General features: G+C 37.1%; 1 protein-coding gene across 4 annotated transcripts in view; it reads left to right on the forward strand.

The window, feature by feature from the left end:
• The window catches only part of ECPAS (Ecm29 proteasome adaptor and scaffold), a 100,983-nt gene that overhangs the window by 30,846 nt on the left and 55,510 nt on the right, over window positions 1–14,627 (forward strand). For 3 of the 4 annotated variants that reach the window (XM_082656219.1, XM_082656220.1, XM_082656221.1), the window contains 5 exons: window positions 3,708–3,824; window positions 4,667–4,785; window positions 5,942–6,091; window positions 9,038–9,206; window positions 12,043–12,182. In XM_082656219.1, the coding sequence (XP_082512345.1) occupies window positions 3,708–3,824; window positions 4,667–4,785; window positions 5,942–6,091; window positions 9,038–9,206; window positions 12,043–12,182 (695 nt within the window). Of the gene's footprint in view, window positions 1–3,705; window positions 3,825–4,666; window positions 4,786–5,941; window positions 6,092–9,037; window positions 9,207–12,042; window positions 12,183–14,627 lie in introns of those variants that run through there. The other variant, XM_082656222.1, reaches the window with a different exon arrangement.

Raw genomic sequence — 14,627 nt, forward strand, 5'->3', positions numbered from 1 at the left:
AACAAGCGACTTTACACATGAGAGATAATTCCAAGACTAAATGATTTCTGCCAGGCTTTGCCTTCACCTGATGGCAAACACGTTCATTCTTTAGCTTATGTGTGAAAGTGAATTCAGTACATGAGGGGTCAGTGAATGAAAGTTGAGGATAAAAGAATGTCTGAAAGCAATAACATAATTTTGCCTGCATGTTATTTTGACTCCAGGTAGTAGAGGCTCGATGTGTGTTTCCCTTTTATTTGTTTTGAAGTATAGATACTCGGTCAGACTTTTATTTACTTTGAAATATAGCTACCTGGTCAGACTTTCATGATTTGTACAGTCCTGTGCTCATACTAATACCTCTTGCAAGTAGAACCAATATGATAATTGGGAGTTTTGGTTATTATATAATTGTTAATAAAACAAAGGATGTAGATATTGATCACAAATCTAGAATGCAGTTACAATTATTAGACCTTTTTTTACCATATAAAATAAGACTGTCGTGAAAGCAGAGTATTTTTTAATAAAAGCTTACATATAAATAATTTCAGTATGTAAAATTTTGTAGTCAGTGACACTAGGGATTAATCTAGTATTGACTTTCAGTTCTGTAATTTTAGGGCTCCTGACTGTCAGTTTCATAATGTTTGTTAGGCTTAAGCAGGATACCTGTAGAGTAGCAGCTGATAATTTGTGGATAAATTGGGTGAAAGAGAAATGTTTTATTTTTGATTTATTTATTTTTTGGCTGCCCCGCGTGGCTTGTGGGATCTTAGTTCTCCGACCAGGGATCGGCCACTGGCCCATGACAGTGAAAGCGCCGAGTCTTAACCACTGGACTGCCAGGGAATTCCCAAGAGACATAAGTTTTAGACTTCTACTGACATATCACTATTTTAAGGAAAATGAGATATGTTATGTAGAATTCTCTTTTACAGTGAACCTTGTATATTCTGACTTCTTAGAATAGGTAAACATTAAAAACTGACCACTGCTGGTGGGAGTGTAAATTAGTACAACCACTTTGGAAAACTGTTTGGACATGTCCTGAGGCTTACCATGTGTGTACCTCATGACCAGGCATTTCCAGTCCTGGGTTTGCGTACAACAGAAGTGTGTGTCTGTGCACCAGAAGACACAGCTAAGAATGTTCATAGCGTTATTCGTAATGGTCCAAACTGGAAATAATCTTATATCTATCATGATATAGCAGAAGGGATAAGTTCTGTTTTCTTCCTACTAGAGCAGTGAAAGTGAACAACAACATGGATGAATCTCAGATATAATATAGAATGAGAAACACAGGAGTTCATCCTATTTGTTCCATTTATATAAATTTAAATATGGCGTTAGAAGTCAGGAAGAGGGGTTAGTCAGTGGGGTGCAGGGCCTTTGTACTTCTGGTGGTTACAAAGGTGTGTTTACTTTGTGAAAATTTATTAAGCCATACATTCTCAATTTTGCACTTCAGCTATATGTTATACTTCAATTAAAAAGTTTACTAATGAGTAAATGAATATAAATGAATGAGTAATAAGGGGAACTGATAGGGACAAAATACTATATGCCCGAGGCTGGTAATTCTGTAGGCTTACTGACAGAGGTTAACTGTCGTCAGTTTAGCTGGGGGAGGGACTGGTTCAGCGGATTTCTTAATTTTTATGGGTTTATAGAGGATTGCAGGCAGTGGATAACCAAATATAGGAAATGAGTCAATATTTAAGGTGATAATATTGCTAGAAGAAAATTAAGTAGTTAATCTACTTAAAATTTAAAAAATTGTCATAAAAAAGAAAGTATGTAATTGTGGGCATGATTGTCTGCCACCATAAATAGTGATTTTCCATAGGATCCTTCTAGGAAGCAGCCTAGCTTAGATCATCAGAAGAGGGCTGTTTCCTTTAGCCTGGCTCCTCCTGATTTTTTCCGCTGTCATCCAGCTGAATCACAGGTCTGGACAGGCAGGAGGTTGGGTGAGGTATGTGTGGTCATGCAAGTTTCTAGGTCTTTGTAATGTTTGAGGGCTCCCGAGGGTGTCTCACAGTGACAGACACTTCAGCTGAATTAAGCTCAACTGTCAGTGTCTGATAAGGTTAAAAATATGGATTCTGGAGTCAGATCTTGACTGTGCCACTTGCTGGCTCAGTAACTTGCTGGACAAGTTAACTTCACTTCCTGACCCTCTGCTTCCTCACAGGGTAAAATGGGAATGACAATAGCACCTCTCCAGTTGTTGTGAGAATCAGATGAGCTAAGGAATGCAAAGGGCTGTCCTGCGTGGAAACTGCTCAATAAATGTCAGCTATTTTACGATTATTCTTATCACTCATTTAACAAACATTGATTTTTAGATTTGTTGTTATTTTAAAAATTCACTTATTTCATGATTGCTGTAGATAACTTTGAACTTTTGCTGTTGCTGTGAACATCCCTACAGCTCTCCTTAATACTTGCTTTGAAGCTAGATCTCAAATTTCAGAAGTGATGGAGAGTAGTGTAAGCCTGGCCCTCTGGAATAGTCACTTTAAATTCTTGAGTCTTTAGGTGAGGCTTTCTAAAAATCCTGTATCTCAGTGCTCCTTTCTTAGCAAGATAATCCCACTTTCATTGTAAGCTTGGGGTCATTTGATGTAAACCTCTGTAGCTTCCTTTCCACCCATGGGTATTGTTGACTTATTCACCTCTATTTCTGTCTTTTCCCACTTAAAGGAGAGGAAGTTTGATATTACTTACTTAAAACTTTTTAGTAGAACCAGATGATCTTCAAAATAAAGTAAAAATTTCTCAGCATTTTACCCAAATCCTTCTGTAATCTAGGTCCTGCTTTTATCTCTTACCACTCTGTGTTTCAGTCAGATGCAGCACACCATGTTCTTTTAGACCTCTTATACCTTCTTATAACTGATCTTCTGCTTGGAATTTCATCTGCTCTTTGGGACTTAGTTTCCTGTCAGTTCCTCCCGGAAGTCCTCCTTGATCTTAGTAGATAACTTTTTCTTCCTGAAACTCTCAGTACCTTGTATATTTCTCTTGCTGTAGTGTTCACGTTGTATTTTAGTTAGTTTGGGCTGCTATAACAGTATACCACAGACTGGATGACATAAACAGCATTTGTTTCTCACAGTGTTGGAGGCTGGAAGTCCGAGATCAGAGTGCCAGCGTGGTCAGGCTCTTCGTCGGGAACTTTTCATGGTGTACGGAGGGCTGTCTTCTTGCTTTATCCTCAGACGGCAGAGAGAGGAAGAACTCTGATACCTTCATCCCCTTAGAAGGGCACCCATCCCATCGTGGGCCCCCCCCCCGCCCGCGATCTCCTCCAAACCTGTTTACCTCTCAAAGCCGTCACAGTGGGGTTTAGGGCTTTAAAGTGTGAATTTTGGGAGACACAGACATTCAGTCTGTAGCATAGTGTGTTGCTATCATTTGTTCACAGGTCTTCTGGGAGACTGTGCCTCAGTGTAGGCCCATCTGGAATCTCAAGTTTAATTAACTAAAGGACATTGTAAAAATAAATTCACTACTAAAAATCTGGTGCATGGATTCTTGGGGATAACATTTTGGAACAAGATTTTAATATTGTATACTCCCTTTCTGGGATGTCAAATTTACCTCCTTTAAGAGAACAAAGTAGCTACTATTCATTAAAATAAGTAATATCTGAGAAATGAATTCGTTTTTAAGATATGATCAATAATTTCAGTTTATATCTTCCTGTATTTTAGGTAATGGAACTGTTGGTCCATCTGAATAAGCGTATAAAAAGCCGCCCCAAGATACAGCTCCCCGTAGAGACACTCTTGGTTCAGTACCAGGACCCTGCTGCAGTTTCCTTTGTCACAGTGAGTGTTATCTTGGAATATTTTCTGACTTACAGTAAGTTTTCTTTCATAACATGTATTAGATGCCATCAGTATATTGGCCAGCCTAGAATTTCACCTTAGACTAAATGAAACGTGAGGTGTTTTTCTTCAAAAGGACACACTTTTTCCACTGAGTATTGATCTGGAGGAAATGGTAGGAACAGGATAATGTATGGCCATTTACACAGGGCAAAGGAATGTCGGTGTAATGACTTGTTAGGTATGTTGATTTACAAAAAGAATGATTGATTCTTAGTAAAAGATTATGAGAGGTCAATCTGAATTAGAAAGAGAAGGTTATTTTAGTAATTGACCAGTTGGGAAATGGCAGCCTAGGATTTAACATGGGGTCTCCACTTAGCTTGAAAGGATTAATGTAACAAACTGGGAGAGCTGATACTGATGTGTAGTATGTAGGTTTAGGTAGGTCAAATGATTACTTTTTTCTTTTCAGTGAAAAGTAATTGCACATATGAGTACTTTATTTTCTCCCCAGCTTTATTGAGGCATAACTGACAAATAGAATTGTCTGTATTTAAAGTGTACAATGTGATGATTTGATATACGTATAAGTGCTTTAGACTAGATCATGCTCTCTCATATGAAGCCCATCTTAAAAGTAAGCATTTTGAGTAATTGGGGCTGGAGTTCTTCCTGAGATATACTAGTTGGTCAAGCTGTAACAAACAGGTGATAAACATGAGGAAGGAGGATTCAATTTCTTTGTTATAACAAAGCTGCCTAGGTTATTACTCATGTGTTTTTGTTGAAATCCTAGAGTATTTCTTTCATACTTACTTGACTTTCTCTTGTTGCATTAGAATTTTACTATAATTTATGTTAAGATGGGCTATCCTCGCCTACCAGTGGAAAAACAATGTGAGCTGGCTCCTACGCTTCTTACTGCCATGGAAGGGAAGCCTCAGCCCCAGCAGGACAGGTATGCTTTCCTCAGTTACCTTATTGCCCACCTGTGAGAGTCAACAGCTGCCATTCAAAAATAGATCCACACATTTGGTTTCACTTGGGCAAATACAAAGGCTTGAGTTGAGCTCTTTGAGTTGACGGTTCTGTGTTACCTCAACATTACTGTTTTGTTAATTTTATAAATTATAAAATTTCTTGTGAGCATATCAAAAAATGTGTAGAACTAACATTTTTCTCAATCTAAATGCATTTTTATTTCGGTTAGTTATTTTGAAGCAACTGATGTTCTGTGATTGCAGAAATTTGAGATCTAATATGCTTTTCATCAGACATTTCTTTCTTGGAGGATATAAAGTTTCAGAGCAGTTTTCTTAAGGAACTAATTACTCGTTTGTATTAATATGGGAATTGGAGAGGTGAAAAGGAATATCATCCTTAGTTTCTAGGCTTAGCTCAAAACTTCTGTATCCTAAGCCCTGTTGTAGTGACAACCATGAAAAGAAGTTGTGGAGGAAAGATGGATTTAAATCATGTTTTCACTTCACTTTTTAGAGCATAAACATTTTTAAAAGATTGTAGTACAGATATTTACAAGTAAAATTAATAGACATCGTAAACACTGTTTGAAATTTTCATGTTTTAATAGCAACAGGTTTAGTGAAAGAAGAAAAGAATCTGTTACTTAAATTCACACAGTGGAAATTTAATATTGTATTCCAAATATTGACATGATTGATGTTTAATTTCTTTAGATTTAGAATGACTTTATTTTTAATTAAATGTGGAAAGGAAAAAAATGATTGACGGGACATGTTATAAGTTGAACTTTACCTAAGGTTTAATATTAAATCTCTTGCGGTAATAGATATTAACACTGAGCCCATATTATGTACATTTTTCTCAGGTGTTTTTGGTGATGAGCCAGATTGGCTAAATGTCACTTATTACTCAATATCCTGAGCTTTTAATAAGAAGGAAATAAGAATGAAGTCTAGGCCACTCCCTAGATTAGGACTTTGTAAATTAGTGGTATTGAAAATGAATGGCCCTTGCTACGATTGCTACTTTTTGTTATGTGATTTTATTTTTTTTTTGGTTTTGTCTGTTATTTGCATGTATAAAAAACCTTATTTTTTAAATAGTTGCAATAAATGTAATTGTTTTTTCAGCTTAATGCATCTTTTAATACCAACCCTTTTTCACATGAAATACCCTGTTGAATCATCAAAATCAGCTTCTCCGTTTAACCTTGCTGAGAAACCAAAGACTGTGCAGCTGCTTTTGGACTTCATGCTAGATGTCCTTTTGATGCCTTATGGGTAAGTAAAAAAAAAATAAAAACAAAACAAAGCAACCTTGTTCTTGATTGCTTTTACTGTGTGCAGTCAAGTACTCTTTTCAGTGATTCAACTTTCACTTGAAAATGAATGTCTCAGATTTGTTTTGCTGCAGCCCTGACCTCTTCTAAACTGCAGCGCCGCTGCTTACTGACCTTATGGGTGTGGAGCTGCTGCTGTGCTTTCAGACTTGCCCCGTCCAAGCTGAAATCAGTCTTCCCAGTAAACATAGTTTCTCTTCTTTAACTACCATCAGTGCTGTGATGATTCTCTTAGCCTTGTAGGCGCTCAGTTATAAATTGCCTCTAGCTTTCTCTTCCTCGTTGCTGCAGTATCAGTTCCGTAAGACCTCCTTCCTCCTCCTCCATGTGTCCTGGAACCATTCCCACTGCTGCCATTCTAGTTTCGGCTCTTTTCAACTCTTTTCATCTCTTTTCATGACTTTCTCACCAGCTGCTCTTCTTCAAAACTTTCTACACTGCCACAGAGTTTCCTGATTTTTAAAACACAGATTTTATCAGTGACCCCTTAAAATCCCTGGGCTGTTATTTTCCAGTCATTACATGCACTCATGCATTTCATGTACTCTATATCTCCTTGCCTGTCTACATTTTAAGAGAAGACAGTTTTCTCTGCTTAGAATGCTTCCCCATCAAGAAAGAAAGAAGGAAAGAAAGAAAACAACAGAAAACGGCAGCCAGGAAAGCCACTTTGAAAAAGCCTCACAAACTAGCTTAGAGGCCAGTTCTGTTGTCTCTGACTAACTCCCTGCCCTACGCACAGGACTCTCCCTTGTCCTCATAAGGCTAAGCACCCATCTGAAATGCCACTTTGTGCTCTTATTGCGTTGTTGGCTTATCCCATCCTAATAGATTGGGAGCTCTTTGAAGTCAAGAGCTGTTTACTCTAGCTCTGGTTCCTGGCGTAGCGCCCACGTTGTCATCTGCTTCCAGCCTGCTCCTTTTCTAGGTTGTCCTGCTGCCAGAGAGATTCTTCTAACGTATTGCTTTCATTACATTTCTTCCCTGACCAAAAATGCAGTATACACTATGAGCGTGGCATGGGGGGCTCCACATCACCTGTCCCTCCATCCAGCCACGAGAGTTCACGCTGTACGATTTCTTTCCTCTCCTTTTTGCTCTCCTCCCACTCCTCTAATTTGGCAGCTTTATTTTCTGGACCTTCCACTACCTCTGTCATATCATTTCTTACTTCCCTGCAGTTTCTTTGTCATCTGATAACATATCATATGCTGTTGCACTTGTTGTGTTGTTATTGTCTCAACTTGCTCCAGATGGCAGACACTCAGTCTTACACCTCCTGCTGTTCCTCTGTCTTGTGCTTAGGATGGTGTTTTGCACGATGTTAGCTGTTCAGTAGTTATTAATTGATTTACTTACTGCTGCCAGTCTTGCTATAACTGAGAAACAAATGCAAACCTCCTTTTATAGTTGTTGAATCAGGAGGCAGCCAGAACTGGCAGGTGATGATGGCTTTGGTAATTTAACTTTGAAATCCAAATTTAACTTAGGCACACAATGTACCCAAGCCAGTAGTTCCTCACATTTTTCTTACCAGTGAGAATTTGCCTTGTTTATATAAAAATATTAAAACGATTCTTTAACAGGTTTTTTAAAAAAAATTAGATGAATTTAGGAATGGAACAAATATGGTATATAGTAATGTGGAATAATTTACTATGCCATTAGGCTTCAGATGTTTTCTTTAATTTTTATTATAACAGGTATTTTATTTTAATATCCAGTCTGGTAATTTGTCAGCATAGACTTTTAGAGTTCAGAAGGACTTGAATTAATATTCATATCAAAATTTTCATTTTGTAGATGAGGAATGCTAGTTTAGTGGTTCAGAATGAATTTATCAGAAATCTCATTTTTAATCTATAGAAGCTAAAAAAGAAATGGGATGATAAATTAATAACTAGCTGCAAAGCTGTATGCTTTGAACATATAATGGAAAAAGCTGGTCCTTATTACGATTTTTTTCCTCTTTGGATCCTTTTGAGTTTTTTCATTTTTGGGGTGTATGTGCTTGTATGGTAAGTGGTTTAGAGGTTTCAGTGAGTTTTTCTATTTTTTAAAAATAAATTAATTTTATTTATTTATTTTTGGCTGCATTGGGTCTTCGTTGCTGTGTACGGGCTTTCTCTAGTTGCAGTGAGCGGGGATTACTCTTCGTTGCGGTGTGCGGGCTTCTCATTGCTGTGGCTTCTCTTGTTGTGGAGCACAGGCTCTAGGTGCGTGGGCTTCAGTAGTTGTGGCACGCGGGCTCAGTAGTTGTGGCTCGTGGGCTCTAGAGCGCAGGCTCAGTAGTTGTGATGCATGGGCTTAGTTGCTCCGTGGCATGTGGGATCCTCCCGGACCAGAGCTCGGACCCATGTCCCCTGCATTGGCAGGTGTGTTCTTAACTACTGCGCCACTGGGGAAGCCCTCAGTGGGTTTTCTAATGCAGAAATATAAGGAGTTCAAGGAGAATTGAACAGAAATGAGAATGACTATAAATATTCTCTGCTTTGGGTATAAAACAGTAGTTCCCCCTCCACCCCATTACAGTCAGTAAACCTTTGTATTTGTCAACTAAAAACTTAAAATGTAGTGGGTCCATAGTGGCTTTTAGAACAATTATTTATAGATTGAGAGTGAACAGAATATTTATATTCATTGTTGGTAACTGTTACAGTTCATTTGTGACCAGGTTGAGCAGCTGTACTCTAATGGTTAATTTGCTGAAGATGTAGATACCTTTTTTAGATAGTTCTAAAATTTTTCTTTATGATAAAATTTTAATTTCAAGTGTTCATTCTTCTAACAACATTCTGTGGGAGGAAAGTATATAACTGAATGTGCTATATATATGCATGTGTCTGTATGTGTTTATAGAGAGGTTAAATTCCTATTTCCTTTCCAGATACGTGTTAAATGAATCCCAGAGTCGCCAAAATTCATCTTCAGCACAGGGTTCTTCTTCAAATAGTGGGGGAGGTTCTGGAATACCACAGCCTCCCCCAGGAATGAGCTTTTATGCAGCTAAACGAGTTATTGGAGATAACCCATGGACACCTGAACAATTGGAACAGGTATCACACGCTGCTTGTTCGTACGGAGCTTAACCCTGCACACTTGCCCCTTTGAAGTCCGTGGAAGTATGTGTTACATAATTCCAGCGTATTCAGGCTCTGTAATGAGATACGATTGATGTAATGTGTTCTGGTCATCATGTCATTTATTGGTTAAAGCCCCAGGGAAAGGGAGGAGTGGGAAATGCTGTTTAGTTTTTCTAATACTGCTTACATATTTCAAGTATAAAATACAGCCCATTTATAAATTGAGTAACTTTCATTTTAGTTTTTAATTACAGGTTTAATAATTATCTAGCTGCTTTGGCGCAGTTGAAATACAATTTATCTTATATTGTTCAGCTTTTTAGGGCTGTACATTTTGTGTAAAGTGAGGAACAAGTGACCATATGGGGGAAAAGCATGACCCCCTTTTATATTTCTTCCTGGGAATTGAAAAATTGGCATTAAGAATTTTATTCTGGATTTAAACAGGACACAGATGTTCTCTGAGCAGCTTTTAAAAAAGACTGGTGCTCTACAGAGAAGGTGCCTCACTGTGTCTGTGTCATCAGGCACCTCAGGGAAGAACAGATGAGATCAGTATGTAATTATTTTGGAATTCAAGCAACATGGGTTAGTCTTCCAATCCTTCCTTTATCTCTCCATGGCAGTCTAAATGATTTGATCCTTTTCTTTTTGGCAGTGTAAGCGATCACTGATCAAAACAGTGTTCCCAGGAAAGGGAAAAAGGCAAGTGGGCATTCTTGCCACTCAACAAATTTATAGAATGGTTTGTTCAGCAAGGGCTCTATTTGATTAGATTAACATCTTTGTGTTTTATAGATCTTTTTTCTTCTTAAACCATGATGTAAGTAAGAAAGAAGGGTAAATAGTGACAGAAGCTACTCTACTGAGTGTGATCTATGTGACAGGCACTATACTGAGTACTTTGAATACATTATTTCATTTAATCCTCACAGCACCTTCAGAAGGTATAGAAATTTAGTTCCATTTTGTAAAAGGAATTGAGGTTTTGAGATTCACCACAGTCTCACTCCTAGTAGTAGGCTTATGAATCTAGGTCTGTCTGAGGGCTAAAGCTGTAAGTGCTGGAGAATCATTGTTAACATTATAAATTGTAATCTTACGTTGGTCGTTATTTGCTGATTTCTAAGGGCTTCTGTATGCCTTTTGTCAATTTCATGATCTAGTGTTGAACAGTTTAGTTTCAAGGATGACAGCTGTTTTCCTCTAATTTTTAAATATCTCTTTTGTTTTTTACATTTTTTTCTTTCAGATAAGACAGCTTTTATTTTTTTCAAATGATAAAGTTAGTGATAATGTAAATGTTCAAGTAATATAGATCATTATAACGAGAAATTAAAAAGTACCTGGAATCCTGCCACCCTAGTTTGTCATTCACCTACAGCCTGCTCTGTGTACATGTGTGTGTACACAAATATAATTTTACACAATACATTTTTACGTATCACATAACACATTATTTGAACTTCATTTTTTTCATTTAATAGTATATCAGGTTTTTAAATAATGTCCTTTTTAATGTCTGTATTAAATGTAATTATGTGTAAACCACATATTTTTTAAACTAGTCTCCTATTGCTGGACATGAGTATTGTTCTCAGTTTCCTTTGCACACTTTTTTTTTTTTTTTTTTTTGCGGTACGCGGGCCTCTCACTGTTGTGGCCTTTCCCGCTGCGGAGCACAGGCTCCGGACGCACAGGCTCAGTGGCCATGGCTCACGGGCCCAGCCGCTCCGCGGCATGTGGGATCTTCCCAGACCGGGGCACGAACCCATGTCCCCTGCATCTGCAGGCGGACTCTCAACCACTGCGCCACCAGGGAAGCCCCTCCTTTGCACACTTTTTTGTGTATATCTTTGTGTAGTTGACTTCCATAACTGTGGGTGCAGTAAATGCTTGCATCTTGTCTGTTGTAACTCTTGTTGCAGGTCAGTTGTGTTGAACATGGGGAGGGAAGGCAGGCATTTTTATGATCCTTTTTAATTGCATCCTTTGTCATTTAGTTATTGTAAACTTTATCAGTCCTAATTCATATACATGAGAACTATCATGTAACTGATTCTTAAAGGTAAAGTTTCATTTTTCAGGTATATTTATCCTAAATAGAGTTATTTGTATTGAAATTCATAGCTCCTTCACATTGCATGAAGTTCTAAGCAGAATCTCTCTTCAGTCTGTGTTTCATTTTAGCCAGTTAGATTGAATACTGTTTGATTAGAATTTCACTTGCATTTGCAATTCTTGCATATGTTTGAAATCATGTTTTTTTCAGTATGTAAGAATATTGAGGGCAGAGTTAGTATGTTAACAATAGATTAGAACTTCATGGAGTGTGAGTTTAGTTCTTTTTGAACTGTCAGAAGAATCCATGGAGTACTTCTGATGTACCCCCACTTCTACCTGGAGGCTCCAGATTTGGACTTCAGTTCAAGGCTTCATCATTTTAGAGAGGCTGTTAACCTAAGTAGGAAGGCTTCGTATCATAGTGGCCTTGGAGTCCAAGACTTGGGTTTGGATTGGGCCTTCATCGTTTACTAACTGTGTCTTAATCTCTTCAGCCTTGCCTCAGTTTTCCTTATCAGAAAAATAGGTATAATGGTACTCATCTCACAGATTGTGAGGGTTCAATGAAATCATGAATATATATGGTTTGGTATAGCCCCAGGCACATTTAAACCTAAACAGGAGTGGCTACTATTGTTTTATTAATCTTTGGTTTAGGAGCATACTGATATGTGAAACAGATGTTATAGGTTGGTGGTCTTTGTTTCTCTGATAAGTGGTTTTCCTTCCCTTCATTTATCTACAGTGCAAATTGGGTATAGTGAAATTCATAGAAGCTGAGCAGGTGCCTGAGCTCGAAGCCGTTCTCCACCTGGTGATTGCTTCTAGTGACACACGCCACAGTGTAGCCACAGCGGCGGACCTGGAGTTGAAAAGCAAGCAAAGGTAAACTGCTCCCCTTTTAAACTTTCGAAATTAAAAAGAGGCTAGATTTCTAAAAGCTTGCCTAGCACATATTGGTTCATGTTGGGTTTTGTGTAGTGAGACATTCAGTTGATGAGATTGTGAAATATACCTAATTTGTATGAAAGACAGTTTGCTAAAGAGCAGAATTCTGTATAAAACAAAGAAGAAAAGCTGTTTGGAGAAGTAGTTTAAAATTGGAATGGGTCAGGATTATAACCGTAAGAATTGAAACCTTTGTCTAGGTAAGTGAACTTAAAGAACTGATGTTAAGAAAAATGTCAAAACCCGGAAGTTATTCATTTTTGATTCTTCCTCTATCTCAAATTATTTGAGATGGCTTTTAATAAAGGGTATGTAGGTATTATGGTTGATATGATGAAAATCGGGTCCCCTGAAAAGAGGTGTTGAATAGATCTTAATTTACACAGGAGGAAATACATATAGTAAACAGGCTCATAGAAAATATTGTGTTTACGAAATCAAATCATGCACAAAAAGGCAGTGGTATGCCAGTTTGTACCCATTGGTAAATAAAATTGTGCAACATTTGATTACTCCATTTAAGTTTCTGTTCAAACTGCTATTCTTATACCCTGTTGATTGACACTATAAGTTGAAATAATTTTTGGAAAGCAGTTTGTAGTAGGTAATGAATCATAAAAATATTTACAATCTTTTATCTGAATCTTCTGGGAAGTTATCCTAAGAGAATCATTCAAAGAAGAAAAATATTTAGAAAAATGTTACAGGTTCATTCATTATACCATTTCCTGTAGTTGTTCAAAAGAAAGGAAACAAATTCAGATTTCCACAATAGGTAAATAAATAAATTATGTGACCTCTATGGAATATTATATATCTGCCCAAATAATTATAAAAATAATAAAGCAACATGTAAATTGCCTCCAAGTAATGGCAGATGAATAAAGCATAATGCAAAATGATATACGTACTGATCTTAATAAATGACGTGCAAAGACTGGAGAATACATGAAAAATTGAACATACTTCGTTAAAAAAATCAGATTATGGAATAGTTCTTTTTTGAATTTAATGCTAAATGTAGTTAACAAAATGGGATATCTCTAGGTCCATCCACGTTGTTGCAAATGGCATTATTTCATTCTTTTTTTATGGCTGAGTAATATGCCATTGTATATATGTACCACATCTTCTTTATCCATTCCTCTGTTGATGGACATTTATTTAGGTTGTTTCCATATCTTGGCTATTGTGAATAGTGCTGTTGTGAACATAGGGGTGCATGTATCTTTTTGTATTATTGTTTTGTTGGGATATATGCCCAGCAGTGGGATTGCTGGATCTCACTGGCAACTCTCTTTTTATTTTTTTGAGGAACCTCCATTCTGTTTTCCAAAAAATCTTCCTTTAAAACTTCTCATTGTGTTTGAACTGACTCCATTCTTTACACCATACAGTAGATTGGATTTTTGGAACTATAAATGTGGTACTGAAGTATTCTAATAAGTTTTGGTTTTGTTTATTAAAACAATTGTATTTTCCCAAAAATAGCATAACATTGTTAAGAGGTAAAAAGTGAGTTGAGAACAATATGTAGATATCCCATTTTGTTAAATAAAAGTATCTCTTCAAGTGATACGTCTGTTTCTTTATCTACGTGCCATGCCCATCCAACTATTTTACATGCATAGGAAAGAAGTGTAGAAAAATATACACCAAAGTTAGTTGTTACTGAAAAGGAATAGAGAGGGTTATGGTGCAGATTATAAGGAATTTTATTTTCTGTGTTATTCATTTCTGAATTTTCACAAGCATGTAATCAGGAAACTAAAACTAGAAAGGTAGCAAGAGGAAAAGTAGAAGAAACAGTGAAAACTATCCTTATTAGTTAATCACTATTAAGTTTTTAGTTTGTTTTACTAAAGTGTGTGTGTGTTTTGTCAAAAATCTCTAAACCTGAAGTATTTATAGGAAGGAAACAAAGATGGAGCTTGAGGATTAGTTAGTAGCAATCAGCTGAGGAAAGATATAGGTAAATAATAAGTAGAATTGTAGAATGTCTTTGAGGCTAGTGGAATTGTGGATATCCAGACAAGAGGTGGATTGATAAGCTATGAAAGAAGAGATGGATTAGAAAAACAGTCAAAGCAGCATGATAAATTATGTTTGCACAAATATAACATAGTTTGAAAGCAGAATCAATGTCAAAAGAGAATAGAGCATGGTTAAATCTCACTAATCAAGTGAAATGCAGGATTGCATTATTGCTGGGTTTATAAGATGACTGGCAGGGGCTGCTGCAGAGGGTGGGTGCCCATCAATAGTAAGTCACCTTATTGTGGTCCCCAATTAGGAATAAGTCTTAGTGACTAATGGCAGCAGGACTGCTCTGTAGAATTAGGTGCTAAAATTGCAAGTGGGTGCTGGGAGATAAGAGGGGGA

This window comes from Grampus griseus (assembly GCF_964374135.1).
Source record: "Grampus griseus genome assembly, chromosome: 6".
Lineage (NCBI taxonomy): Eukaryota > Metazoa > Chordata > Mammalia > Artiodactyla > Delphinidae > Grampus > Grampus griseus.